The sequence below is a fragment of the Hevea brasiliensis genome, chromosome 5, assembly GCF_030052815.1.
Source record: "Hevea brasiliensis isolate MT/VB/25A 57/8 chromosome 5, ASM3005281v1, whole genome shotgun sequence".
NCBI lineage: Eukaryota > Viridiplantae > Streptophyta > Magnoliopsida > Malpighiales > Euphorbiaceae > Hevea > Hevea brasiliensis.
The window spans coordinates 111,679,222-111,698,983 of record NC_079497.1 but is presented as its reverse complement, the minus strand read 5'-3'; the positions used below and the strand labels follow the sequence as shown (position 1 = coordinate 111,698,983).

At 36.3% G+C, this 19,762-nt stretch overlaps 2 protein-coding genes across 4 annotated transcripts; one reads left to right on the top strand and one right to left on the bottom strand.

The window, feature by feature from the left end:
• The first annotated feature begins 1,776 nt into the window (after positions 1-1,776).
• LOC110646110 (growth-regulating factor 3) lies at positions 1,777-4,426 on the top strand. The gene is given in 5 exon segments (XM_058147439.1): positions 1,777-2,347; positions 2,526-2,717; positions 3,054-3,417; positions 3,810-3,865; positions 3,868-4,426. Coding segments are annotated over 5 exon segments (1,221 nt in total). The 5' UTR covers positions 1,777-2,118; the 3' UTR covers positions 4,248-4,426.
• A 168-nt stretch (positions 4,427-4,594) lies between these two features.
• LOC110646109 (1,4-alpha-glucan-branching enzyme 1, chloroplastic/amyloplastic) lies at positions 4,595-19,762 on the bottom strand. 3 transcript variants are annotated; one of them, XM_058147438.1, is made up of 23 exons: positions 19,508-19,652; positions 18,916-19,019; positions 18,549-18,703; positions 17,410-17,615; positions 16,344-16,442; positions 15,231-15,273; positions 14,777-14,836; positions 14,036-14,116; positions 13,595-13,711; positions 12,902-12,985; positions 11,951-12,072; positions 11,709-11,828; positions 10,773-10,902; positions 10,559-10,669; positions 10,124-10,252; positions 9,914-10,017; positions 9,635-9,779; positions 8,156-8,303; positions 7,921-8,021; positions 7,421-7,498; positions 6,024-6,179; positions 5,249-5,323; positions 4,595-5,144 (listed from the first exon to the last, which is right to left on the bottom strand). In XM_058147438.1, exons 4-23 carry the CDS (start codon positions 17,586-17,588, stop codon positions 5,028-5,030), a joined length of 2,199 nt encoding a protein of 732 aa, XP_058003421.1. In that variant the 5' UTR covers positions 17,589-17,615; positions 18,549-18,703; positions 18,916-19,019; positions 19,508-19,652; the 3' UTR covers positions 4,595-5,027. The 3 variants fall into 3 exon arrangements, with proteins under 3 accessions (XP_058003421.1, XP_058003418.1, XP_058003419.1); XM_058147435.1 differs by lacking the exon at positions 18,916-19,019 and having other exon boundaries at positions 19,508-19,761; XM_058147436.1 differs by lacking the exons at positions 7,421-7,498; positions 18,916-19,019 and having other exon boundaries at positions 19,508-19,762.

The window sequence follows — 19,762 nt, the reverse complement described above, 5'->3', positions numbered from 1 at the left end:
TTTGCCTAAGGGATCTTTCCGGCCTACTTGCTAGTATTGTTCATTTTGGCCCAGCTCATACTATGCCTCACGGATTTGTCCCTTGGGCTTTTACACCCAAAAGTGCGCTAACTAGTGTTCCAAGACCACCCAAATTTAAGTCCAAGATCTCTCTCGTGCTTTGCCAATGTGGGATTTACCTAAGGGATCTTTCTCCCCCCTTTTGGGACTCAGCGTCCTTGCTGAGGTTTGCCCCACCATCGCTCAAGAGGCCACGCGGAGTGCTCTGATATCAATTGTAACGGTCAGGCTCCAACCACTAGAGGAATTGTCCACTTTGGCTATAAGACTCATGGGCCAAAGCGGACAATATTGACTGGAGATGGATTAGACTGTTACATTGTGGTATCGGAGCTGGACTCCCTCTAGTACAGTGCGTGGTGCGAGGACGCACCAGGTAGAAGCTGGTGGGCTTGTCACGACCCAGGGATGGGGTTGGGACGTGCTTGTTCAACCAGCTATGCACTGGGTTGGAAACTTTGTGTCCCACATCGAAAACGATAAGAAAAGATTTGGGCGATATATGTGGGAGCCTTCCTCACCTGGTTAGCTTGCTTTTGGGTGTAAAAGCCTAAGGGACAAATCTGTGAGGCTTAGTATGGGCTGGGCTGGGCCAAAGTGAACAATACTAGCCAGTGAACCGGGCCGTTACAATTGGTATCAAAGCACTCCGCGTGGCCTCTTGAGCGATGGTGGGGCAAACCTCAGCAAGGACGCTGAGTCTCAGAAGAGGGAGAGAAAGGTCCCTTAGGCGAATCTCACATTGACATAGCACGGGAGGAATCCTGGACTTAAATTGGATGGTCTTGAAATAATGGTTAGCGCACTTTTGGGTGTAAAAGCCTAAAGGACAAATCGGTGATGCCTAGTATGAGCTGAGCCAAAGTGGATAATACTAGCCAGTGGGCCGGGCCGTTACTTTAACAGACGATAGTTCTATTCAAAATTGAAATTTTGAAATTAAAAAGATTATTTAGAAAAAATAATTTTAAATTTTTATTATTAAAATATGTTAATTTTAATGTTAAATTAAATTTTAATATTTTCTAATTAATATATTTAAAAATTTATTTTTTTAATAACCATTTTAATCAATTTTCAAAATTTTTTAAAAGATAGAATTACATCATACATATCCAATTTAGAATTGGACAAAATCAAGATACCTTTATACAAAGCAATTCAAACAAAAAAAAAATTAAAATAACAAAAAAAAAAAGCGACCTGAGAGATTTGTCGATTCTGATGCCCTCAATCTTGAGGTTAAAACGAAGACCAAATTGCAGAAAGTGAGTAAATAATTCATGGAATTAATTGACATTGTCAGGTCAGGATCATGGCAAGAAAGACAAAGTAAAAGAAGAAGCAAATTTTACTTTCGATTTTTTTTTTTGGTCCAAGACGTTAGATACTGTTTGGAGACGAGAGATGCAACACTTTAATATGGTTCCTTTCACAGGGGAAGTGGAAAGAGATGAGTAGAACGTCTATGCAATGCCTCTGAGCTCGGCTGAGAAGGAACTGCACTGTCGGCTCAATCTGGTTTTGCCTTTGCATGGAAAATGGGTTTTTTGTTATCAGGCTAAGCCTCTAAGGCTAATGAAAGGGATTTATAAGCTGTCTTCCTCTCAAGTGCCGTTTAGTATTCAGTATTCCGAAATAGGCAGACGAAGACTGCAGGAATCTCATCTCTCTCTCTCTCTCTCTCTCTCTCTCTCTCTCTCTCTCGTCTCTAACATGTTAAAAATATTTTATTACGTTTTGGGAGTCTCTTTTTCTCTCAATTGTCTTGTCCGACTGTCCTTTTCTCAAGTGCTCCCAGGGCTTCTCAACTGGCCATAAACAAACTTGCAGGCTTTCTTGTCAGACTTCTCTCTCTCTCTCCTCTTGTGCTACTATCTGCTAAAGTTATAAAAGAAACTACAGAAGTCTCTGCAAAAGCTTTTGCCAGCTTTCTCTTCACACACCCAAAGGCCAACAAGCCTATTAAAATCAACCAAACCCAAAAGAAACCGAACTAAACTAATCTCTCTCTCTCTCTCTCTCTCTCTCTCTCTCTCTCTCTCTCTCTTTCTCTTCATGGACTTCCATCTGAAGCCATGGAGAACCGAGCAGCTTGAGTCAGAAGAACAACATTCTGCAAAGATGCCAAAACTCCTCATGGATTCCCATCAACCACAACTACAATACTCATATGGGTCTACTGCTCCTCTCCCTTTGTTTGTACCTGAATCCAACAGTAAAATCAGTAACCTGTCAGCATTTCCAGATTCAACCCCAGCTGCTGCCACCACCACCAGATTTCCCAGTAAGTTCTCTTTATTTTCCTTTTCTTGCACCCTTTCGTTCCTTCCTCCTCTAAGACAGTTATACTTCCTGCTATAGAAAGTTTCTTGGTTGGTTTACTCCGTATTTTGATGATCCGAACCTACTTTGCTCTCTTGATCTCTTGATTAACAAGTTTTCTTTCTTTCTATTTTTGTTAGGGATGGGAGGAAGTTACTTTAGCTTGGTTCAGTGGCAGGAGCTAGAACTACAAGCTCTGATCTACAGGTACATGTTAGCAGGTGCTGCCGTTCCTCCTGAACTCCTCCAATCAATCAAGAAAAGCCTTCTTCACTCTCCTCCATATTTCCTTCACCACCCACTTCAACAGTACTCTTATTATCAGCCAGCTTGTAAGTTTTGCTCAAAACCTCACTTTTATTACATGGTCTTTAATTCTTGATTCTCCCAACGTTGTTACTGCTGTTTTCTTCTTGTGAACATTAAAGATTGGTTTCTCTTAGATATGCGTTCCTTGGCATCTTCTTTCTCATGATCTTCTTGGTAAATACGACCTCGTGTAAATGCATTTTCTTGATATTTTCTCTCTGTACTCACAAATCTTGCTGTTTATTTTTCACTCTCTACACTATAAAAATGCATTCCACTCAACGATTGGATCTAAACGATTTCTTTTTCCTTTCTTTGTTTTCCTAAATATGGAGTTGGGTATCAATATGCCTTATCAGTGTTGCAAACAGGGTATTGGGGAAGAGCAGCCATGGATCCGGAGCCTGGTCGTTGCCGGAGAACAGATGGTAAAAAATGGCGGTGTTCGAGGGACGTTGTGGCTGGTCAGAAGTATTGCGAGCGCCACGTTCACCGTGGCCGCAACCGTTCAAGAAAGCCTGTGGAAATCCCCACACCTACATCATCCTCCACCGCTACCACTTCTGTTGGTATTGGTGGGGAAGGTGCGGGGGCTGCGGCCGGTGCTGCTTTCAATAGCACCGCATCCATTGTTGCACCGCCCCTAGCTGCGGTGCCTATCGGGGCGAGTTTTTCTTTTTCTGGGCAATCGCCTTCCACAGATCTCCTTCACCTCAATAACGGGTACTCTTGATGCCTGTCTCTTTGCCTATTAATTACCATGCAGATTAAACTTAGTTTACTGAAACCTTGTAGCTAATATTGTACTAGAGAATTTCAGTTTTCAGATAATTTGATAAAACGTTTCTTTCAACACGGGGACATGGTGGAATCTCACTGTGTTGGAATTTTTTGAAATATATGTCCTTGTTAGGACCCTAGTGGAGGTCTGGTCAAATTATGTCTCGAATCTGGGGGAAGAGCTCTAGATTCTGTACAAAGTAATCCTAACCCCAGCTTTTGAAGATATTGTATTTGCTTTTTTTTCTTTTTTTTTTAACAAGCTTTTCATTGTTACGTTCTTTGCTTGTTCTTTTTGCTCTTGCCCACGTGTTCTTTTGTTTGTTCCCTTGCAGTTCCATGGATTCCAAACCTGAAATCAAGGGCCTCTTTGGACCCCAAAATGAGTTTGCTATAGAAGAGATGGTCACATTCTGAGGCATTTTTTCGATGACTGGCCAAGGTCGCTTCAACAACCAGATACTGCAGGAAGCAATGCTAGTCCAATGAACTCTGCAACTTGTCTCTCAATTTCAATGTCTGGAAACTCTTCATCAGACGTCTCGTTGAAATTGTCCACTGGCAATGGAGAAGAATCAGCAGGCAACGGACGCAATGAAAGGGAGCATCCCCAAGTGAATTGGACCGGTGGATGGGGCACAACACAGGTGGCTTCCATGGGAGGACCTCTCGCAGAAGCGCTAAGATCTTCCACCTCCAATTCATCTCCGACAAGTGTTCTACACCAGTTACCTCGTGGTTCTGCTTCTGAAACTAGTTATGTTAGCACTTGATTTCCCATGTTTTTATATATACCTTTAATAAGGGAATTCCCAGTTTTATACGCTTGTTGCCGCTACAGTTATCCCAATCATAATTCTAGAGTGTAATACTTGCATGGTTGGCTAGTGCCACAACGGCTGCGTTTGATTGTTTCGTCTGGAAAATTTACATGATTTATTTTGTTCCCAAATTCTGCAAGTCTCTCTTTGTTAGGCAATGGAGCCCTAGAAGATCGCCTGCAAGCAAACGTTTTCATGTTCTGTTGTGATATAATTGGTGCATCGCGATGTGCACCTGCTCTCCCGACTGGAAAATTAAACCATTGAGCATTATTTTGTGGGGTGCAGTGGCTCGTCCGTTTCACACAAGGCCACGTGCATGAGATTCATTTATAACCATTTTAGTCAAGACCAACGCAACTTGTAAAGATGCACCACTTTACGTGGGCAACACTTGCATCCTCGTGGGCTACACCCAAAATTTTAGTAGTTGACATCCACAGTGACCATAATAACTTAGTTTTACCAGGTACTAGACAACATTTACAGTATGCAAGCAACTTGCTAAATGATTTAGAAGGTTTGCGCTCCATATGATAATGCATTCTGGCGTGTATCTCTCTATCTTCTGCCTTGGTCTTCATTTTGCTGTGTCCTACGCAGCAAAATGCCGAGAAGGGCAATGCCATTGCATCAATTATAGGCTCTCAATATATTTCGTTCAATGCAGGTGCACAGGAAGATAAATAATGCCATTCCTGCTTCAGAAGAACCTGTTGTTAAAGATCTATCTCAGCTGGCGACAGGTTCTACTTCATCCTTTTCATCTTCTACTAAAGCATAGACCACTGCTGTTCTAGATGGTGCATACACCATGAAAGATCTAGGCCGGTTATCATACCTCCCTTCCTGCACAAGTAGACATGCAAGTTTAGAACACCATCATGTGTTGATAGTGAAAAGCCAAAGCAGTAAACAAAATTCAGGTATAAATCTTAGGCAAATTTTCTTACAAAGCTGAAGTACTCCGCACTATGACTAAGCCTGCTGAAGCCTCCAAACAAGGCATCATCTGAATCCAAAACAATCTGGAAGAGGGCACAGAACATGATCAAAGAATACAATTGGAAAAACTGAGACATTCTTCGTATTCATGAAATATTTTTTTTTTTTTTTTAAAAAAAAATACACATTGATGAAGACAAATGATTTGCATAAACAGAATCAATTGATGAGCGACTCATCACAAATCAATCCATCATAATCAAAATCTAACCAAATTCAAACTGGAAATATGATTTACTAACCGTATTGAAATTTTCAATTATATTTTTCTAGGTTTAATAGACAACCGAAGACATTTTTCTCACTCCTCACTCTCTCTCTCTTGCTCTTTTTTCTCCCCACAGGTCAAGGTGTGACAAAAATTTATTCTCTCTCTTTTCGTTTCTCACTCTCTTTAAGCATGAAAAATATATTGAAAACGTTCAATATACTTATCATATCAAAATTTTGGATTGAATTTAAATAGAAATTTAATTTCAGTGATTTTATTATACAAAAATCAATGTCAGTTATATTTAGGAGACATTGAAATTTTGTTAGCTTCAACGGGATCCAATAACAACTTTATTGATTTTCGTTGGTAATGCAACCCCAAATTAAAGCAAGTGATGTTCTTTGCTATGTAACCTTTATATATATTTCATCAGTTGCTTTTTCAAGTCTAATGAGAGGGAAAAAAGAAATAGCAAAAAAATGGAAAGAAGAAAAGAAAAGATACTACACCTTATACTTTCCTGGCTTGAAGCAGCCAACTCTGTAATCTGAATAGCTGTTATTCCAATGAAAGTTGAATACAAAAACAAGGTTTCCCCTCTCAAAGACAATGATCCGATCTCCTTCATCCTTCCGTGATATATACTGGTGCTCAGAAGTCATGAACTACATCAAGAGTTAACCTTGATGGATTATATTCCATTTGTTTTCAATTTCCAAAAAAAAAAACAGCACATAAACTACAGAAAATTAGTAGAACACACAAAAAATGTGCTATATCGTCTTAGATGCATTTAAAGGAAGAAAAAGATGGTGGTTAAATCAAAACACTATCCTCCCCAGCACGGGGCTTCACATTTGGAGGTTGGTAAGAGCTCCAAATCAAATTTCCACAACACAATAAAGTAATCTAGAAGCCAAAAACACGAATAATTCTGCTGGAAAAAAACTCTCAAATCCCTAAACAACATAAATAAACAGATACTCAAATTGTCTAGTAAAACACATGATTAGAGCTATGATTTTATTGCAAAAACAAACAATCCATCAAGAGCATAGCTTTTTTGCATGCATGATTAAATCGTTTTGTAAAGGATCATAACAGTCCATGAAAAGTTCTCTTAACCATTATCTTGAATGATGCCTACTACATTTCACTTGAGGCTGTAATTCTGCAATGCTTCAGTGATCTGATATATTCATTATGTCAGTTTTCTTTGCATTATTATGACTATAATTTTAAAGTTCTCTATAGCCTGCAAATTCATAATACCTAACATTGTTTGACAAACAGACATCAGAAGAAAATTCCATGGTTAACAAAAACAAATAAATGAAAGAAACTTACCATGTATTGAAACGATATCTAACAACATTACTTCTTATTCATTAAATTTCATCAATACCAATAGTAAATGATAGTTAATATCGCTTAACATTACTTATGAACTGGTTGAAATTCTCAAGTAAGGACCCAAAAAAAAGGGAAAGAAAAAAAGAAAGAATGGGCATTATTTGGTTATAAAGTGCTGATATATTGCATTATCTATGATATTGTGGGATTTGTTTGAAATGATTCAAGTTATATTACTGTTACAAATGAGATACTGTCCTTTTTGCAAACTATGGAAATAAATCATGATGCCCTTATAACATCTCGAGTTGAAAATGAAAGATTGTATTTATGGTATTCCATTGCATAACTAGAAGAGAAAGGAAAGAGAGAATGAAATAATCTAGCATAGATAATAGCTGCCTCCACCCATATTAAGACTTAAGTGAAACACACAAGTATTTCATAACTCTTTTAGCAGTATAAACAATTAGTTATATGCAAATGGATAATCCGTAATGCAGGACAACGGTAACCCAAACAAGGCTAAATAAGTAGTATGATTGCAACTTACACCATAGGCTTCTTCAAGATGCTGCATTGCCTTATCAAACTCTTGCATTCCATGATATCTTAGATAATCTGCATCTCCCTGGGGGCACACAACAAACAGAATCCATATGCATCCAAATTTATCTAGAATCTATCCTGGAATACCTACTTTCTCAATGCATAAAGGTAATTATCGACAATTTAAAGTCTTATGAAGACAGAAAATCGTCCATTGCTTTTGCTACAAGGTGATTACTTGTTATGATTTGTTTATGTCCCTGGTTGAATGCCTGTTTCTTCAGCAAATAATTTGCCTCCAGTATTAAATTACTCCACATAAACCTAGGTGCAATTATTAGATTTCTCCGTCTTTGCACACCATAAATTGTGTTATCACGTAATATATTGGTTGCTACTACCAATACTACATGATCTGGTATGAAATCATGAAGATAGTGCCTAAATGAGACTAAATAAATTAAGAATAGAGAGATTGAGTTACAAAATCAGGTAGAAACTTACTAGATCAAATCTACGCCGGCATTTATCATAACTGTAGTTGTTCCCAGGAATTGCTTTACCATTGGAAAGTTGTTGATCACCTCTTGGAAAATCAATCCACTCTAATTAAGGGAAAAATACAGAAATACAGTACCCACATAGTTAAGACCTATGAATGGAATATTAGCTCATTGAATAATGATAATTCAAAGAAAGATGCCAACAAATAGCAACAAACCAGTCTAACTGAATTTACCAGGGTGCCCAAATTCATTTCCCATAAAATTCAAATATCCTTCTCCGCCTAATCCCATGGTAATAAGCCTGATCATTTTGTGCAACGCTATTCCACGATCTATAAGAGGAGTAGATGGTCTGTCAAAAGCCATGAAGTCATACATATCCTGAGAAGAGAAATTGAGTGTAAGATGAAAAGAGTTGTATGCAAATTTTCTTAAGCTACAATCACCAGAACATTTCAATGGTGAAAAATCAGTTAGCATCTCATGTTAAACTCAGAACCACAAAGTACCCAACAAAAAATTGTAATTCTATTTTAATCAAAATTCACATTGATTCCAATGTAAATGCAGAAATTCACTTCAGATCCATTTCCCCATGTCATCCCAAACTTGTTTCTAGACTGCAAAAGGCAGGAAAAGATGAAAAAATGGAAGGAAACAAGCAAACTTTTGGATTCTAAACAACAATAGATATGTCTTTACTCTCTAATTTTTCAATGTTGGCCAATGGCAAGTAAAAAAACCTTTACGCAAATATATCATGCACTGGTGGCCACAATAAAATCGAACAGCATACAACATTATAAAAACATGAAATATGTATGTATCATGTTACTGATTTCTCTGACATTATAATAGGTGTTTGATCTTCTTCAAGCAAGAACATTTTCTTGCATGTCAACTTCAAAACATCTTCTGAAAATGCAAATAAATGGCAAATAAGCACAACATCTTATATTCCAGATCATGAAGCTTCCTTGTGGAACATGCACAGATTTTGCATGAAAAATATATCTCACTTCGTACAACACACAAACATTTGCAACACCATTTTTATGAAGCAACTCTTCTCAAGCCTAGCTGACGAAGGTTTTTTTTTTTTTTTTAATACCATGCACTTTTTTTCACAGTTATGTCTTACCTAACTCATCATCAAAATTTTTGCGTAAGAATGTATCTATCCAAAAGATGTTCACAAAGAATTGATTAATTGTTTATTTTTGTCTTAGATAAATTGTTTATTTTTGTCTTAGACCAAACAATTTTCTATGGTCCACAGTACAAAAATTTTCCCATCTTATGCTCAACAGAGTGGAGTTTCCAACACCCGCGTAAACTATCACATTCGATTGTCATGTAGGTAGAGAATGCATGAGACATCAAACTGACTCTGGTACTGGTATCCAAGCTTTAGTCCATCTTAACAATCATACAAATAAGCTATTCCTTTAGTTTTATTGTGATGAAGAAAATATAACTTTATCAACTTAAAACGATCACAAGAAGGTTGACCAGTTAAGAATAAAGAACAGAATGGAGTTTTCATTACATGGATTTAAAATGACTATGTCTAAAGCAACTACCAAAAGTATGTGATGCATATGCATGCCCATACTTGACCCATAATGCGTATTGACATTTTAACTTTCAATTGAGTGCATGTCTTCAGGTACAGTGATGTGCAAAAATAAAAAAGTAAGAAATTCTATGACCTTGTCCATCAGCCAAAATGCAATAGTTTTGTCACCAACAAGAGCCTGGTCATGACTTTCAGCATAAGCGACACACTTTTCCAACCACCTTCTATTGGTGAGTGTATGTACAATGTCACCCATTTTCCAGTCTTCGTCTCTCTTCCTACATCCAGTATCAAAACAAAGAAAAATGTAGATTAGATTTGGCCTTGCACCTTAAAACTAACATTGACAACTCAAAGATTCTAGTTCAAGTTAGTAAATAGGAAGCTTTTAGGGTTCTGCAAGGCAACATACTGAAGAATCTCAATCCATTTATCAGCAATGGCCATGTGGAGACGGTAATCAAATCCAACACCACCATCTTCAACAGGAATGCAAAACGCTGGCATTCCACTAACCTGTAAAGAATAAAATTATCATTATAAATATAAACAGCAAAGTCAGTAAATTTATTTGCCCAAATAGAATCTTGGCGATGATTATACAGTAATGGAATTAACATACATCTTCACCAATCGTAACAGCCTCAGGGAAGAGACCATGAATCATATCATTCACGAGCATCAAATAAACCACGGCATCTACATCAGTTGCATATCCAAAGTACTCATTGTAGTTGCCAGTAAAAGCTACCTACAGCAAGCGCACAAAAGTTTATGCAAGGGAAGGAGGAAGGATATGCCATCAAAGCAAAAGTTAAAAGAAATGATTATGTTGCATTATTAATAGCCCTAAATAGGCCTAAAATGTCAAAAAGAGCATCATGAAACTCATCATTAGCAGTCAGCATATTGTTTTGTTAACATTAAAACAGGAATCCAGCTTCTAATTTTTATCCAACAAATTAAGCAGTCTTTGATGATCAGCTTTTGAACTAGTAACCAACACATTGTGCTTCACTAAGAAAAACAGGAAAGTTCCTAGCCACCTAAATGGTACCTGCAATCCATGATGAGTGTACATCATTGAAGTCACCCCATCAAATCTGAAACCATCAAACTTATACTCATCCAACCACCACCTTGCATTTGAAAGAAGAAACCTTAGTACCTGAATCAATCAGCAAGGATTAGTCCTGATCCATGACAGCATAAATGGAAAGAACAACACCAAAAAAACACAGTACCACCTCAAGCTTCAAAAAATTACATACCTCCCACCTTCCATAGTTGAAAAGGCGAGAGTCCCACATCCAATGATGACCCCGTGATCCAGAGTGGAAGTAGTGACTGTCCGTACCATCAAACATGTTCAGCCCATCCAATGTATTATTTGATGCATGGCTGGATTTGTTTAATAAATTTTGTTTAAAAACAAGACAAAGTATTAGAACAGACCAAAACAATGAATTGGTAAAATTTGACAGAAAATTATGGCTAAAGATCCTACTAGCTTCTGGGGTAACATAAAATAAGAGAGAATTTTGCTTCACATCAATGATCACAGGTGCCAAAACAGGTTCAGCAAACAAGATGCACAAGAAGATATTTGCAACCATGTAAAAATGCATAGTCTCAGAGAGATAAGCTTCTGTCCAAAACCTTAGATGAGGTTGAATTCACATTGCAACTAAATGCTTCTGTCCATAACCATAGGTGATAATGAATTCATATTGCAAATAACATGAATCTATAGGATGCAGTAAATTATGTGAGTGAGTTGGTCAACAATCAACTGATACTTAGAAAACATAAGTTCAGATGTTTTCCTACCTTTCACAAATTGTCAATATTAATAAAACTTAAAACCTCAATTCTTAATTTCAACTAAGGCTGATGAACCATTCTAACTTCTAGATCAATTCACAACATGTCTGTTTCCAACAGTCTTTCACAAATTAATAATATAAAAGGAATAAAATTTTAGTTAGTACAAAATTGAAAATTTCAACATAATGGAATTGAGCCCAGAGAAAGCAAACCAAAACTTCAATTTTTTTTTTAAAAAAAAAAAGAAACAAAACAATTTAATTATAGTTCTGCCAACTAGCCCACTAACCCCAAAATTAAAAAAGCTGAGAAATTAATTTACTAGTATTATCAGATTTTAAATATCGACAGCTTTCTCTGATGTCTATAGCAATAGTTACCTATGAACAATATCCATGAGAACAAGCAAGCCTAATTCATGAGCTTTATCTATTAAAGACTTCAAATCATCAGGAGTTCCAAACCGGCTGCTAGGTGCAAAGAAGTTTGTGACGTGGTACCTGCAATGGACCAAAGGAAACTCACAAGTTTATGAGATCATAAAGAAGCACGCTCTCCCACACGGAAACAAGCACCGTGGATAAACAGTAAATATGGAGCTTATGCCAAACAAAGACTATACCCAAAACTACCATAATAGGAATGCTCTTGAATAGCCATGATCTGAACAGCATTGTAGCCAAGGCTTTTGATACGAGGAAGTACATCATCTCTAAAGTTGGCGTATGTGTTAATTATTGGCTCCTGCATTTCACAGTTGGTAACATTGTGAGTGGGAAATTAAAAAAAAAAAAAAATACAGAAGTAAGAAAATGAAGATTTTAAAATGAAGATTTTAAATAAAAGTCATGCTGCTGTTTAAAACCAGATTGATTATCCAAATCCTTATTAGGCAGAGATTTAAATCAGCTAGATATTTGATATAGAAACTTAGACACCATCAATTTCAAACATAAAAAACCAACAAAAATAGAATTACATCACGATAGTCAATAAATAAATTAGTCTACCAGTGCCATATTCTGATGGGATGACAAATAAGCGAAGCCAAACTGACTTTGGCAACAACAAGTCAGGCTCATTTAATATCATTTATTAAATGAGCCAAAATGCAAGCTAAGAGTTTTAAATAAGTACCTTCATTTATATTATACATGCATTAAACTTAAAGTAAAAAATTATAGTCTGTATGTACATAACCTTAGTTAAAAAGTACAAGTGCGACTTGACCAATTCCAGTCATATTTCCAGGCCCGATGGAAAGCTAGAATTTAGATCAAGGTTGCAAATTGTCATTGAGAAGCTAATTTAGAATGTGTGCCTACAAGACTCCACTCCAATAAAAGCCTTGAGGCCCTTCCAGATAAATGAAGAAATATATATATATATATATATATATATATATATATATATTGTTGCCATTTAAAAAAATAAAATTAAGAATATTATGACAACTAAGCTTCTTCATTTTGAGATAGTGTCAAATTGTCAAATCATAATAGTTGAAAATTAATGATGTAAATAATAGTATATAATAAAAAATTTTACATGAGATAATGGGAAAGATGCACACCGTACTACTCATTCCAACATGTGACTCGTAAATCCTAAGTGATTTTGGTCTCTCTGGCTGTGGATGTTTGAACACATACTTCTCCTGTAAAGAAATTAACAAGAGTATTAATGCCAAAGAAATTACAAAATAAATGAATAAGAAAACAGAGTATGTTCAACTATTTTTGCAATCTTAAGCATTTTACAAAATCAAGTATAACCAATGCTTGGTGATACATCACTCAACAAAAGCAAAAAGTCCTATATAGCAACAAATAAGACCACATGGATTATTCACATATGTTCAAAATAAGATGTGGCTAGTGAAATTTTGATCTTTATTAGGATAATATTTTGTGAACTTAATGAACCATTCTCTTGTGCAGCATATATGCCCGGCTCGTAAATTTCTGACTTTTTCTCCAGTACAATGTTATTTCTGGTCTTGGGAGTGGCCACCTCAGGTAAAACACTGAAGGTTAGTCGGTTAGAACATTGGATTATTGGTGGGACAACCAATGGACAATGTCTCTTTCAAGCATTCTCAAAGACTGGTTTTATTATTATAACGTTACTACCAATTTTAACATTTTCTGCTGCTTTTTCTTGAATTAAATTCCATAGTATCATCAGCATGAAATTTCAATTCAGTAACTTCTAATACTGCTTAAAGGGGGAAAAAACGAAGAAAGATGAAAATGGGACAGCATACCTCCTCTGGCGGATCATAGTATATGCCATTGTACGGAATTTCACCAGGTGCCTGGACTGAGAACTTGATCCAAGCAGGGATAGAATCTTTGATGCCAGATGGAGTATCCATGCGTACCTACGTTCACATGGTCAAGTTAGGGTTTGTAGTTTGGAGGAGTTACAGATTCCCAACATTTAACATATTCAAATATCAAACAATAGCACTATTGAAACATACTAACATTGCATGATTTTAAAAAACTTAAATAATACAACTAATGCCTTTCACTTTGCATGAGAATAAATATCTAGACATGAAATGAAAAAGAAAACAGGTTATTTTATTTGCTGGAAGAGAGGACAGAAGAAAAGAAAATTAATAAGCAGTGAGAATCAAATTAAGCATATAACTCGTAATATTTACAGTAAAACTCCAAAGTTCATTCTTGAGAAAGATTACCTTCACTCGAGAACCATGAAGAATTGGTGGTGAACCATCTGCATTATTTGGCAAAAAGATCTCCCAGACACCAAATTCATTCTGCACAAGCAGGTGAGTTTGTTTGGACTGTGAGCACAATAAGAGATCTAACGGACAAGCAAATCCAAATAGTAAATCTTTGCAAAAATCTATGGGCATGGTTAACTGTCTTTTGGGTTGATATGGTTAACAATCCCCTCCCCCCACCTCGCAAAAACACACACACACACACACACAATGTTTAATGCCGATCAAGGTGATCCAAGCACAATCCCAATACCAGACACAGGTGATGGATTTCAGTTTTTTCAGAAGACAAGCTCTATACATTCAATATTTAGTGAGATGTTGATACTATTCCACAATCTAAACAACCAAAATTAATGAACTTCAGCCAAGCACCAACGCCAGCTGTCATACAAGAACATGGAAAATGTTTCTGATGATTGACCCTCATTCAAAAAAGAAAAAACAAAGGATCTATCAAACAATTCAAAGTTCAAACAGACAACTCACTAAAGTGTAACAATCAGGGTTCTAAAAAATGGTTTTGGTAATGGTCGTGATGTTGAACTGAATAGGACTGCAAGAGACCACATCAGTGGCACTGCCATGAATTTCTTAAAAAAAAAAAAAGGCACTATACATGATATCAGCTCAGTTGAGAGGACCAAGTTTATGGCTGGATTGGACAATCAACAAACCACAAAGATAGCATACCCGAGTCATGACATCTGCATTAGGATTCCAGTTGTTGAAATCTCCAATCAGTGCAGCCCACTGAAAACAACATAAATATGGCACTGCATTAGACAAAGAAATGAAAAAAAAAAAAGAAGCATTTATGAACAGTCCATTTGTTTTCTCAGTATTAGCAGGAAAGAACATTTATCCCTGTTGCTTAATTGACAAACCACAAAGAAGCAGCCCCTTGTATAAATGACTGGAGATTTATACAATTAGGTGACTGATGCATTGTCCCCGAATTCACACCTATGCACTTGTGCATTTGTTTTGTAATACAGATACTACAACCAAGCGGATGATATTTCAAGACGAAACCTGAATGGAATGTCACCGTATTGAGAGTGTGTGACATGAATGCCATGTTTTTTAGAGTAAATATATCAATGAATATTCAAAATCACATAATAAAGAAATGGGCAGAACAAACCGTAGCTCCAGGCGCCCATTCCCTATAAGTTATTCCTGTTTCACTGAAACCCAGCAGAGATTACAATAAGCAACAATGAGATATGCTGACACTGAAGTAAATTTTCAACAAACTAAAATCGATTGATAAAAAGAATTCTCATTAAAACTGCACAATTATAATTTACTTATTGTTAGTTTAAAGGCATGTAACTGAAGTAGTACCCACAAAGGGAACATTTGCAAGAATGAAGAGAAGCCAAGAGCATATAAGCATAAATAAGTGCCACCACAAAGAAGTGAAAGCAGTCAATTAATGGGGCTATTACAATCTCTTTCAAAGGCACCTAGATTACGAAAGTAAATTATTTGAACCAATAAGGTGCACACCAAGTTGCCTGATTCCAATGTCTCAAACCATTTCTAAGTATAAGGATTAGTCACTTCCAAAAGCCAAGGAACAAAACCTACTTTTGTCCTTTGATAAAATTAGTACCACCTGAGAATTCTTATAGTTACTTGTAAAGTAGGAAACAATCAGCTCAAGAACCATATTTTCACAACAATAGGGGCTTAAAAAATGGATCAATAAGGTTTTCTAGGTATGTTTTTTCCAACAATATTTCTTACTTCGAATTTTCCTGATTATGATTCCAATCCAGATATGGTGCCACTGTTGAAAATACTTTAACAGAAGATAGTAATGGTATGAATACATCCCACGCTTTGTTGTAATATTTTCCTTCACATTTCACATCAAGATTGTCTCATTATTTTTTCAATTACAGTTTGCTGCGATGAAAACAATGATACCAGTGAAGACATACTGCAGTAAATAACAGGTAGTGGCATTGATATGGATCCACCAACAGGTTTGGGCCGAGAGAAGCAAGGGCCTGGTGTATTAAGAGTGTATATCAGAAGAAATTCTAGAAGCTTCCGCCAAGTCAGCAATACCAGCTCCAATTCTTTTAGAATTTCTTCTGATATACTGATGTGCATCATATACACTCTCGGCCCAAAACTGTTGGTGGGTTCACATCAGACATGCACATATGGAAGCTACAATCTTTATACAAAAGAAAATAGGAAAAGCAACACAATCAACCTACAGGGATCAGAACAAAGATAATACCTGCGTGAGAAACCAAACTTTTCATAGCCACGAGAGAACGCATCCAAACCACCTTCATACTTGTCAATTTCTTCGCGCAGCCTTCTGTACTCTGAATAACTGTAATTGGACAAAAGATCAGGCAAAATACAGTAGATTGAAGTCATTGAACTACACTAGACTTAACTAGTCTTAATCAGAAAATAGTTGGCGTTCGCTACAAGGATCCTTTTCCTCTATTCCACCCCATTTAGCACTACATCTTGAGAGAGATAGGGCCATTAAATCCTTTTTCACTACTTTCCTTAATGTCATCCTAGGTCCGTCTGCTCCCTCATTTTCTTTTTCCTGCAACTTCAATATGCTCAACCTTTCATACTGCTAAAGTCTCTATACTATCATGGTAAAAAAAATTTCAGCTAGCGGCAGGAATTCTACAGAAAAAAGACACATAAGATGAAGTTATTATAAAAACAGGATAGCTAAGAGGTACTGCAGCATATGAAATCCAGGAGGAATTTTAATGCTTCGGCATAATGAAAGTAATATCTCAAGTCTCAACCTTAAAATTAGTCAATGCTACAAGAAAATCCACTTAATTGCACAAATAAAATGAGAATAGGAATACAACATAATAATTTAGGTCCCTCTTTAATTTTGATGATTTTGACATTTAAGTATACTAATAAAATTCTTTGTATAAATTGTTCTCAGAGAACAATGTGGCATGGAGTCGAAGGCTTTCCTTTTTAGAGAGATAATTGATACACTACCATCTGTTAGTCATTTATGCTACTTCAAGTTGGAGAAAAATTAATAATTTCGGACATAATGCAAACCAATGCAATAAGGCAAAAGGATCAGAGGCACTAGCACACCAAACACACACAATTAAAATCTTGCATATGTTAATAAATTGAGAACGTACAAATCTAGGACTGCGTCAAAAAATACTCAAACATACACATAATTGATGAAATTAAACAATGTGAAAGAATCATTGGAATATCATATATTATAAACGAGGAGAAAAGTATGTGGAAAAGGATCATTAGAACAGTTAGGAGGAGGAGGAGGAGGATCTCACCGGTAGTCAAGGTGATGACGGAAACCTGTCAAGCTTGGATCTATTTCATATATTCTCTGTCCACTGCCAGGTGGAGGAATGGACTTTGGTTTAGATTCACTTTTTCCAATGCTAACAATCTCATGCAATGGAACAGACTCTTTTTTCACTTCATCGTCCACATTCTTAGCATCATCCATCACGAAGCTTTCTGCATCATTAGGCACCTAACACAAGAATCATAAAGGCATAAGCAATTATGTACACTCCTAAATTTGATGTCATGGAGATTGATTGTGTCATCAACATTTATTTGCAAAGGCATCAACATTAGACCGTGCAAAATATCAAAGCAAAAACTGACTATGCTAATTAGTCAACCAAAATAGACCGCAGTAAAAGTACCAAGAACTCTGATTGCGCTATAGTCTTCAGTAAGCCTAGCACAATTCTGTCAGAAAGTTTCTTATACCACAAAAAAAGAATTTAGGTAGAGCTATGCTCATTTAAAAAAGGGGCTATGTAATGTGTTTCCAAAATTGCAGCCGTTTCAATATAAGATCCTTTTTTACCTGGCTTTTACAAAGTCCAAATGCTTTTGCCATCATCTTTTAGTCATTTGTGGCAATACCTGAGATTGCCACAAACATAAGCTTTTGTGGCAAGACCTTTTGGGTATTCAAAATATCACAAGATCCAATCAAACAAAAATTATTAAACTGCTTGGAAACAAAATTGGGAAAAAATGAGTGGAGGGAAAGACGTAGAGAAATTAATTTTGACCTTATTCTGAAGGCAAAAATAAATTGGGAGGAAAGAAATTATAAATGATCAAATTACAATGACACAGTCTATCTATTTGTACAATAAAAACATAGGAGGTAGGTTATATAATTTGAACAGAATGAATGACATTTTGCTCACGATCTCTAAATTTGGGAAGAATAATTTTAGTGCATCCCACATACTATTTTCTACCCTAGTTTTCCTTCCTCTCAATTTGCTTCTCTCTCTAATATTTTTTTTTCTTTATTCCAATAATTTATAAAGTTTTCCCTCCTACTGCTGCCATCTATGTATCTCAAGCACTAATAAAATTAAGTGACATTTAACCAAAAAAATTACCATGTCTATGTTCAAATGCACACAGCTTCACAAACCTGGGGTTCCTCTAAAATTGTGCCAGGGGTTTCTAATTGTTCTGTTGAAGAAGAGCCATCAATCTGACCATCTGGAACAAGGACTTTCTCAGATGCAGTGACCGTTAAATTTGAGGAGTCAGATTCATAAGAAGACTTCCCAGCAAAGATCTTACCTACAAACAAGAAACGGATTAGATTTACATATATAATAAAATAACTGGTCAAAAAGAGCAGGGATAACTATTAGAAAATTCCAAAGATACCTAGAAACAACAGTAAATACTATATTATATACATCTTTATTTTGGGTGGAAGATGTATTCATAACACTAGGAACTAATAGTCGCCAGTGAGCTACAGATAAACAATAAATTCAGAATCTAACCAGTCAAAGATTGATGTATCTCATCTAAAGTCAAATATTCTTTTTCCAAGCTACAGTAGAGATCCAATTTTCCTAGATCTCCTTAGAGACCAGATATCCAATCCCTGCGACAAATAATTCACAGAGATTTTGCTAAAGGTACAATAGAGTAATTTCCAGCGGTGTAACGCTCCATGAGTTAGCATTACTATAAGAAAGATTCACCAAAGATATATTACAATTTCTCAAGCTTCGAATCACAGAAACAAAAGGAGGAAGTATGCTCTCTCTTATTAGAGAAAGATTCAAATCAAATGTTAAAGATCAGTGATCCAGCTGCAATTACAGAATCACTGAAAATTCAACGAGCGGACAGCAGGCAGGCATAAATATATTCATTATTAATTCTTAATTAAAAAAAAAAAAGTATCACTCAAGCTCATAACAGTAATCTAACTCTACAAAAATTTAGCTCCGCTAATACAATGCTAAATCACATCTAAATTAAATCAAATAGATAGAAACAAAACGCGATTAAGAAAATGCAACACAGGAATGAGAAAGAAATAGCAATAGAGAGAGAGAGAGAGAGAGAGAGAGAGAGAGAGAGTACGAGAAAACGGCTCCTTCTTCAAGAGGAAGGAAAGGCGAGAGGAGATCCTTCGATCGCCATGGAAGCCAGTGGATTGAGATTTGTAAAGAGAAGGCGCACAAGGCCAACGTATCCCTGATACAGTATAGTATACCATATCGGTGAGAGGTTGGAGAGAGAAATGGCGTAACTGATTATATATTTGGTTATTTACAGAGAGAAAAATGGAAAGCGGCAGCGAGTAGCGAGAGATGCGTGACGCAGGAGTAGAAAGAT

Coding starts and splice junctions, on each gene's coding strand:
- LOC110646109 (XM_058147435.1), bottom strand. CDS start 19,643: ATGGTATACTATACTGTATCAGGGATACGTTGGCCTTGTGCGCCTTCT. Junction 17,616..18,548: donor CAATTTTAGAGGAACCCCAG/GTTTGTGAAGCT, acceptor TTCTTGTGTTAG/GTGCCTAATGATGCAGAAAG. Junction 6,180..7,420: donor ATCTTGAAGAAGCCTATGGT/GTAAGTTGCAAT, acceptor CTCTTGATGTAG/TTCATGACTTCTGAGCACCA.